The sequence below is a fragment of the Jatropha curcas genome, chromosome 3 (genome assembly GCF_041381405.1).
Source record: "Jatropha curcas cultivar XTBG-Jc1 chromosome 3, XTBG_Jcur_1.0, whole genome shotgun sequence".
In the NCBI taxonomy this organism is placed as follows: Eukaryota; Viridiplantae; Streptophyta; class Magnoliopsida; order Malpighiales; family Euphorbiaceae; genus Jatropha; species Jatropha curcas.
Window position 1 is genome coordinate 14,284,348 of NC_143153.1, and position 10,337 is coordinate 14,294,684.

The 10,337-nt window shown below is 37.6% G+C and overlaps 1 protein-coding gene across 1 annotated transcript; it reads left to right on the forward strand.

Moving 5' to 3' along the window:
- The first annotated feature begins 2,608 nt into the window (after positions 1-2,608).
- LOC149497601 (uncharacterized) lies at positions 2,609-3,860 on the forward strand. Its single transcript, XM_089719227.1, has 2 exons — positions 2,609-3,262; positions 3,558-3,860. Exons 1-2 carry the CDS (start codon positions 2,609-2,611, stop codon positions 3,858-3,860), a joined length of 957 nt encoding a protein of 318 aa, XP_089575353.1.
- Positions 3,861-10,337: the final 6,477 nt, after the last annotated feature.

Consider the following 10,337-nt stretch of genomic DNA (forward strand, 5'->3'; position numbering starts at 1 on the left):
ACAGACCCTTGAAGTCACCTGGCGACCTTCCGAACCATGATGTACCTCTGAACCAACTCAGAAGATCTCATGTGCAAAGTTTTTCCTATCACACTAAAAGGGGCAGCACAAGAGTGGTACCAGACACTTAAAACAGGGTCCATTCAATCATTTTCAACTAGCCATGGCGTTTCGAGCTCGATTTATAACGAGTGTACCATTTAGGAAAATATCATCCGATCTAATTGACTTGAAAAGAGAAGAGGGAGAGAATCTAAGGCAATATCTCTCCAAGTTTCAAAGAATGGTGATGCAAGTGGAGAACTTGAATAATGAGGTGGCTATCAGTGCTATGGTAAAGATTTGTACGTACAGTAAATTGTTTGAAAGCCTAAATATAGACCCTCCTCTAACTTTTGCTGAACTCATGGCATGCGCGCACAAATACACAAACTGGACGAAGCCTATGAAGCTCGGCACCGTAGATCACCTAAAGAGGAGAAGCATAAGCATTGAAGATACCCTTCTCCAGTAAGGAGGAGATAGCCTAGTAAGAGATTGTCCCTCCATTCCGCGAACCAGTTTTGCTGTTAGAACACCATATTCAGAAAATGACAAATCACAGCCAGATTGAGAATTCACTCCTCTAAATAGGTCTCGCTCAGAGATATTGTCTTGGTAAAAAAGACAAGGTGAACAAATACAGCTCTATTACCCTAGGAAGATGAAGGAAGATACCTCAAGCTACCGAGACAAGAGCAAGTATTGCGAGTTCCATAGGGATGTTGGCCATGAGACTGAGGCCTGTTGGTAGTTAAAGAAGAAGATTGAACGCCTCGCGCAAAAGGGCGAACTAACAGAATTTGTGGGGAAAGGCCGAAAGGAAACTGAGGAGAGGGATAATTAGGTGAAAAAAATGCTACACCCTAGGTACAATCCACACTATCTTTAGGGTTTCGTCAAGAGGAGACAACAACTTAGCTCAGAAAAGGAGAGCGAGGGAAATTTATTCCATTTTGCCCCAACAACCACCAAGCATAAGGCCACCTCTCTTATTCTTCAAAGTCGATGGAGAACATGTGCACGCTTCATATAATAATGCCCTCATAATCGAGGGAGTCTTAGAGAATTTTCTAATAAAGAGAGTTTTGGTGGATGAAGGCAGTGTGGTCAATCTATTGACTATGGAAGTATTTAAGGCTTTGAAGCAAAGCTGAAGCCTGTCTAAACCCCACTAGTTGGCCTAGCAGGGAAGCTCATACAAGTATCTAGATCCATTGATGTAACTTTAGAACTCGAAACCGAAGGAGCATCAAGAAGACTCAAGTCAGAGTTCGTGGTAGCAGATATTCACTTTCCATACAATGTCATACTTGGCAGACCAGCCTTGTATGAATTAGAAGCGGCCACATGTATTTGATACCTCACTATGAAGTTTTACTCTGATAAGGGCGAATTTGTTGCTGTGAGGGGAGATTAGAAAATAGCTTGGAAAGCAAACATGATAGCATTGAAGGGGTTACCTCTTCCCTACTAATCATGTGGATGCTAGAAGGTAAATCGTCCATAGAGCCAATCAAGCACCAGCTTTTTGACATACCCAAACATACTATAGATTCCAGCCCAACACTTGTGGGCGAACGGATCACATGGGAAGTGGAGCTAGGGAAATGCTTAACATTAGGAGCTGAGCTATCAGAGGAGGTACAGAATAATATTAGGACGGTTTTGGCGAGTAACGTTAACAACTTTACCTGGACCGTTAGAGATATAATTGGGATCAACCCCAACATTATATCCTACAAGCTCAGTATTGACCCAGGTTGCAAATCGGTAAAACAAAAAAAGCGAAATCATGGTTTGGACAGACAGCAAGCTATAGCAGCCTAGGTAGATAAGCTGTTGCAGGTAGGGTTCATAAGAGAAGTCAATAAGCCCGAGTGGCTGGCGAATGTAGTTTTCTCCAACGGAAAGTGGATTTTATATGTCGACTTTACTAATCTGAACAAGACATGCCCTAAAGATCCTTATCCTTTACCCAACATAGATCAATTGGTAGACTGATCAACAGCTGGCTATGAAGTGTACAGTTTTGTGGACACAGCAACAGAATACTATCAAATAAGAATGAATAAGCTGGATGAAGAGAAAACGAGCTTCATTACAGACAGGGGAGTCTACTGCTGTCAGGTCATGCCCTTTGGGCTAAAAAATGCAGGAGCCACATACCAAAGGTTAGTCAATAGCATGTTTCTACACCAGATAGGGTGAACCATAGAGGTGTATTTAGATGATATGATCATCAAGAGCACTTAAGCTACCAACCATCCTAGGGACTTACAAGAAGCATTTGAAATTTTAAATAAATTCAGTATCAAGCTCAATCTAGACAAGTGCATATTTGGGGTTAAAGCTAGCAAATCTCTAGGTTTCATGATATCATAAAGGGAGATTGAGGTGAACCATGAGAAGATCAAAGCAATTTTGCAGATGCAAATGCATACTAATATTCATGAAGTTCAACAGCTGAATGGTCGAATCACAGCCTTAGGACGTTTCATCTCTTGCTTGGCTAGGAGATGTATGCCTTTCTACTGAACCCTAAAGCAGTTGAAGGGTTTCCAGTAGGATGACAAGTGCCAGCTTGCCTTTGAAAATAAAAGAATTCCTATCTTCAGCTCCTCTCCTAAGCAGACCCAGAAAAGATAAGCCTTTATACTTATACTTAGCCATTACTGAAAACCCACTATCATGGATATTAGTTAGAGAAGAGGAGGGCGAACAATACCCAATCTACTACACTAGCAAAGTCCCCGAGCTACGATATCCAAATATTGAAAAGTTGGCTTTCGCCATCCTTACCTCGGCGAACAGGTTACGTCATTATTTCCAATCTCATGTTATATTTGTCCGAACTAACCATTATTTGAAAAAGATTCTACACCGAGCTGAAACTTCTAGAAAACTAGTAGAATGGTCAATCAAATTGGGAGAGTTTGACATCAAGTATACACCCCGCACTGTTATGAAAGCACAAGTGCTTACAGATTTCATGGCTGAGTTCTCCAGAGAACAGGAAGAGGGTGAACTGGGAGCCAAGGGCCTGAATCTCGACAATAACACTTGGCAGTTACACACTAATGGGGCTTTGGGAAGTTCGGGGGCTGCTTTGCAAGGGCCAGGGAAAATAAAAGTGCAATACGCCATGCGCCTGAACTTTGCAATAACTAACAATGGCGCTGAATATGAGGGCTTAATCACAAGGCTTAAGCTAGCCCTCGAGGTATGAACCCTAATACTTCATATTTTCCTAGACTCACAATTGTTGGTCAATCAAATTACAAGCACATTCATCACCAAAGAGGCGAATCTTGCCAAGTACCATTCCCTAACTCTATCTCTCTTACATAAACTAGAGGAGAAGGGTGGGACTTAGAAGATAACTTAAATAGAGCGAGCGAACAACAGCAGACAATATAGCTAAGACTGTAGTATAGAGAGAAGAATTGCTAAGGGAAGTGATGCTCGAGCATTAGAGCCAGCCGAGCTATAAGCTGAATGAGATCCTCATGTCTCAGCCTAACAGCAATTGGATGAGTCCCATTATTGACTTCATACAAAATGATGTCTGGCCTTCTAATAGGCAAGAGGCAATCAAAGTCTGCAGGAAAGCTACAAACTATGCACTTGAGAATGGAGAACTCTACAAGAGATCAAAATCACACCCTTGGGCAAAGTACCTAATTGAAGAAGAAGGTAACTACATTATAAGGGAGACCCATGACGGTGTCTGTGGAGCACATGAAGGCTCAGATATGATGCTTAGGAAAATACTACTGCTAGGGTATTATTGGCCAACGATGAAGAAAGATGCTCGCTAATATGTTCACCGTAGCATTACTTGTCAAAAATATGATCGTGTACCCAGGAAACCTTCTACAGAGCTACAGCCTTTAGGTTTAGCCTGACCTTTTGCTCAATGGGGGATAGACCTACTAAGACCCTTTCCTATAACAACTGGGCAAAGAAAATTTATAGTAGTTGCAATTGACCACTTCTCAAAGTGGGTAGAAGCCGAGGCCCTCAGCATCATTTCCCCAGCTCAGGTCATTAGCTTCCTTAGGAACAATGTGATTTTCAGGTATGACATACCCCATAAGCTTATCACTAATAAATGGTAAGCAGTTTGACTCGGCAGCCTTTAGATCCTTTTGTGAAGACTGGCATATTGGGCTCCTTTTCACTTCAATAGCTCACCCCCAAACTAATGTCCTTATCGAAGTTACTAATAGAACCATTGTACAAGGCTTAAAGAAGAGGCTGGATGGGGAAAAAAGCTAACTAAGCAGAAGAATTAAATAATGTGCTATGGGCTTATAGGACCACACCTCGACAAGCAATAGGAAAAAGCCCCTTCTCTCTTGTATATGGACCTGAGGCAGTGGTTCCAGTAGAAATAGGCATTCCTAGCAAAAGAACATGGGAATATGATGAGCTCAGCAGCAATGAAAGTCTAAAAATCAACCTAGACATAGCGAAAGAACTTAGATAAGATGCTACAGTTTGAGTCAAAGCATGCAGGCAAAGGATGAGGAGGTACTTCAACAGACAGGTTCAAAGCACACAATTCAAAGAGGGAGATAGAGTAAAGCGAAAGGCAGAAATAACCAAAGATTCGGCAGGCGTGGGCAAGTTAGGACAGAATTGGGAAGGCCCCTATGAAGTCTCAAAGTAGCTAGGCTTAAGTACATATAAGCTCAAGAAGATTGAAGGAACCGAACTACCCAGACATAGAATCTAGACAATCTAAAGAAGGCATATATTTCCACCCACTAAAGATGTAAAACAACTTTATATTTAATAATAAAGAGATTTTAGGTTTTTTCACTTAATGCATCATGCCTTATAAAGGTAAGAAAGACATGATGCATTAAGGTTTTTTCTGAAGGATCTTACTTAGAAACTTTTTAGCATTTTTTTCTAGTTCTCCAATTTGCCAAAGCGGACCTAAACGGTCCTCTAACTAAGTCCATAAACTCAAAGATACATAGTTCTCCAGTTAAGACCTAAGTGATCCTCTAACTAAGTCCATTAGTTCAAGCATACATAGTTCTCTAGTTTGGACCTAAGCGATCCTCTAACTAAGTCCATCAGTTCGGACATATATAGTTCACCAGTTCAGACCTAAGTTGTCCTGTAATTAAGTCCATAAGCTCAGACATGCATAAGTCGATAGTTCGGACCTAATTGGGCCTCTAACTAAGTCCATAAGCTCGGATATACATAGTTCGCCAAAACGAACCTAATCGGTCTTTTAACTAAGTCCATCAGTTTAGACATACATAGTTCGCCAAAGCAGACCTAAGTGGCCCTTTAACTAGGTCCATTAGTTTGGACAATACATAGTTCGCCAATCAAAAAAACAGTTAAAAAATAATACTTAGAAGAAAAAAGAGAGCATGACACTTGAACAATAAATAACGATCTTTTCATTAACACAAAAAGCAAAAGATATTACATTGATGATTACAAATTTTTTTTAACACTAATTATAGAACAATCTGCCCCCATACATCTAAATCTACTCTGAACCTCACTCCTCATTAGCATCAGGAGTTATCTCACCCTCCTTGAGGTTCACCCTCCAGTTGAGTTGAGGAATCTTCAAAAGATGGATCTTGGTAAACATGCGAAACATCATCAACTTCTTCTCTTTCTTCCCCTTCTTCTTCTTCACCCTCCTCATCATCAGGATAAACTTCATTAATCCAACTCTAATCTCTTTCTGGATCCCACACCTTCAACCCTGCCAAAATATTAGACGGAAGGCTCAAGCATGCCTTAGCTAAGTCTTTATCCATCGATGCCTCCTGACCTCGAAGTCTCTGAAGCTCGTCCTCCCCTTCCCAGTCTTTAGCCTCCACAACTGTTATCTTCTCAGCACGAGCCTGATTTTCCCCTTGAAGCTTCTCCAAATCAGCATCCCGGGCAATGAGCTTGTCAAGTTATATTCATCTTAGCGAGCCAACGCCACTATGTCGCACAAGAACCTCAAACCATTAAGGTGTAACTGGCTAATGGTTGTAACACCCTCCGCCCAGTCCCGTGAGACCCGACGACGGATGTTTTTGTTTTTTTTTTTTTTAGAAAATCCTTTCATTTCGTTTTCATTTCTTTTTTTTTTTTTTGAAAAATAGATTGGGAAAAATCCTACAGAAATACGGTAAGAATTTCCCTTTAAAAACTGAGCTCGCCAAACATGTGAATACAAAACACTCCCAATTAAAGTCCAAACTCCCAACATCTCCAACAACACTTCTATATTTTCATAACTATATAAATCCTCAATAGTAGAGCCCAAATCAAAATCATTCGTTCACAAAGGACTTTATTATTTAGTCAAAATTCTTAATCAAAAACACTTCATTACGTAATACCCATCATTCTCAACTTACAACTTACAAAAATTACCACATTCTTCAAAGGAAATATTTCACATATATATATATATATATATATATATATATATATATATACTTAATATAGGAAAATTTCTCATCAATTCCTTTTCTTTTAAAACTTTCTTAACATCATAATGAAATTTATCATAAGAAACTTCTTCTCATATCAAATCATACTTTCCTTATTCAAAATTCAAAGCACATATACCTTAAATACCCATTTTTTTTTTAAAACTCTAAACATATGAAAGTTATCAAAATAATCATACTTATGTCATACTTATACCATACAAAAAAAATAATTAAGTAAGCCTTACCACCCTAGAGTGGTCTGGCCTCTTAATGAAAACCAAAGGGAGGAATTTCCTTCTCCAACCAAGCATACTAACATAACTCTTATGCCCCAAGGCATCCATTTCTATCCTCATCATGCATTATCTAAACTAATTCTACACTGTATCCCAAAATTTCCAACAATTTTTCCCATTTATATCCATTTAAACATATCCACAATAACACTTTTCAAACATATCAACAATATCTTATTTTTGTCAAATCAATCCTCAAACATACAAATAATCAAGAGAACCTCATCACAGATGATTCATACATACATTTATCCAAATAAACCTATGAGTCAAGGCATAGAAAATTTCCAGCATTAAAATAACCTTGACCTTTGCTGTGTTTTTAGGTCTCCAAATTGACTGAAATTAGATTCATTAGAAAGCTAAGACAAAATTCTAGAAATGTTATGAAGGGATCACAGCCCAGATCAATGTGTAAGATGGAAAACAGAAGCTAGGAACACAGACCAACAGTCCAGACCCGATTCAGCAGAACTAAGTCCAATGTTTATTAAATTCCTACTTAACCAAACACTCAAATTAAACCAATCCAAAACCATAGAAGTCTCAAGACATAGGGAAACAACTTTCATGAAGAACTCAGAACCTAATCTTGTCATTATAGTGGTCAAAATTGGCACTCAATTCAGTGATGCATATGGCCCGGCATAACAGAGTCAGTTTGGGTGTTTCAATCATAATTTGAGCTATATATCTCCAAATTGGACCCAAGAGGATTGGTTGGAAAGCTAAGAAGTAGATCTACAACTTTAATGAAGGACTCAGACACAAATGGAAAATAGAAATGATCGAAAACTAGTCCTTAATCTCACCCAATAACACTTTTTCCCAAATTTAGCTTACTTTAACCATGAAAAGAACATGAACAACAAAGATACAAGGTAGAGATTTCTACCACATACTAAATACTCATCAAACATCATCCTAAGAGCATAAACCAACAAAGAATAACAAGAAAACTTAAGGCCTTATTCATCAATAGATTCTGCCACTCTTGGAAGATGAAGAAGAAAATGTTTTCCTCATCAATTCAACATATAGGCAAGCTTAGAAATCTCCCAAGAACACATTTATACCACCAAAGTTCAATAATCAAATCATTTCATATAAAATTCCAAATTTTCACAAAATAGTATAATAAAAAATTTTAACAAAGTAATTGTGTTTATGAACTCTAACCTTCCAAACAAGCTTTAATAAGCTTTAATCAAAGCTTCTCAAGCTTTGGTCTTGCCCTTATCTTTGTTAGAAGGCTCTCCACCCTTTGACCCAAATAGGAAAATCACCAAATTCTATGAAATTAGTCACCAAATATTACTTCTCTAGCTTCACTCTCTAAGATTAATTACTTAAACCAAGTTGGATGGGGTGAATTTGATGTGTTTACTAAGTAAGAATTGAAGAAAATGAAGAAGAAGAAGAAGAAGAAGAAGAAGGAGAAGGAGGAGGAGACGTGTAAGGATAAGGAGAAAGAAAAATTGTTGCTCAATAATTGATGGTTGCCTTTAATAAAGCAACTAAAGGGTGTTTTGGTCTTTTCTCCAAATTGGATGGCTAGGATTAAGTCACTAGTAATCTAATCTAATGGCTACAATTATTCTCCAATTAAATTCCTTCAAAATATTATTTATTTCCACAAAACTCTCTAATTTACTCCATAAAAATAATTCCTCAAATTTCCTCCATAAAAATAATTCCTCAAATTTCCTTACTTAATATAACACCATAATTCACTATTCATTAATTATCTAAATTCTCCCAAAAAATATTCCTTACTTACTTTCTATCCATAAAAACCATGCATACATGCTCCAAAAATGTTAAATAAAATATAAAACATAAATAGTAATTTTTCCGGACAAAAAATAATACCGACTTCCGGACCGGTGGTACTATTCACAGACTGGTAAACTACTATTGAAACACAGGAAAAACGGGGTGTTACAGCTCTCCCCCACTTAAAGAATTTCGTCCTCGAAATTCACCTGAATTAAACAATTACAACTCTCATAATATTTTCCGACTCAATTTAATTCTTCCTTAATCGGCTCGCACTTACTATCCTTTTTCATTCCATAACAAGAACAAATCCATAAACATCTCTTATTCTATCTAGCACTCAATCCAATGACCTATATAACTCCCATACCAAACATATCATCATATCAGATACATATCAAGGCATTTCGGTTAAATATCATATTCATAGATTTGCATAAAGTAAATTCTCATAAAGCATGATGAGATTATATGAACATATCCCGGGATCATATAGCTTATTCTCATACCAATATCAACAACTTCATTCCAACATGATACTTAATCTCAAACACTGTCATGCATATATACATATAGTGATACATGCATACTTGCAAGTTCCACTCAAGAGAAAATTAAATCAAAGGTCCACATCTCAATACATAAACGTAGTAATACACAATCACAAATTTGTGCAAATCATGCAATGTGCCATATAGACTATCCCAACTTGACCATTTGTCCATAATGATTTGGTAGTTCCATCCAAATAGAGCTCATAGCAATTCCACTTTTTTTTTTTTTTTTAATCATAGATATCTCACATAAATCCATAAACCTTCCATGACTTGTAAATACTTATATTAACTATTAACCAATCTTTTCTATCATAACAATGAATCATTTTGGCTTAGAATTTATTCTCATATAAGCATAGTGAGATCAACACGAACCACAATTTTTTTACATATTCATGAAATCCCAAAGTATAGAAATTCTTATCATGTAAATACTATGATGCATCATTATTTCTATTTCCATCAAATCTTAATAACCATGATTCCTAATTTTTCAAAAACTCTAAATAATGAATCTCATCTCATTTCAATCATACTAATTCATACTCCTTCACATTTCTGTCATTGATTCTTTTCTTAATATTCATACAATAACATGACTAGATCCATACTTACTTATCTAAGTTATTGGGATACCATCAATTCACTAGTTGGACAACTATCTCTCCATGTTCGATGTCATTCATTAATTCACTTAACCATCATGGTCCAATAGTTATATAACATAATTATCTTAATTTCTTTGTAGGAGTCGTTTACTTTTTCTCGTATCATAGAATCTCTCATTAAACAAAAGTCTTTATTTATAACTTACATACCATCTCGAATTCACCAAATACTTTAAACATCAAAGGACTAAATCTCGTTGAATTTAATTCATACTTATACCATATTAAACCATAAGCTGCCACAATTCATACAAGATCCACTACTAGGTGTGGATACCCAAATTTTGAGGCTCAGAAAGCCTGTTTTCCCGGACTGCAAACAGTCCGGCCGGACCGGAGGCTATTTCGGAAGTTCACCGAAAATATGTCAATATGGTACTTAAAATGTCCGGAATATCGCGAGGATCGCGGAACAGGTCCCGGAATATTTTTCGGAGGTCCGGAACTCCCAAAAGGCCCTCGGAACGAGGCACGGTGTCCACACCGGCCACGGCGGCGCCGGCCGCCGGGCACGGCGGCAGCAGC

Coding starts and splice junctions, on each gene's coding strand:
- LOC149497601 (XM_089719227.1), top strand. CDS start 2,609: ATGACAAGTGCCAGCTTGCCTTTGAAAATAAAAGAATTCCTATCTTCA. Junction 3,263..3,557: donor GGCTTAAGCTAGCCCTCGAG/GTATGAACCCTA, acceptor CTCATGTCTCAG/CCTAACAGCAATTGGATGAG.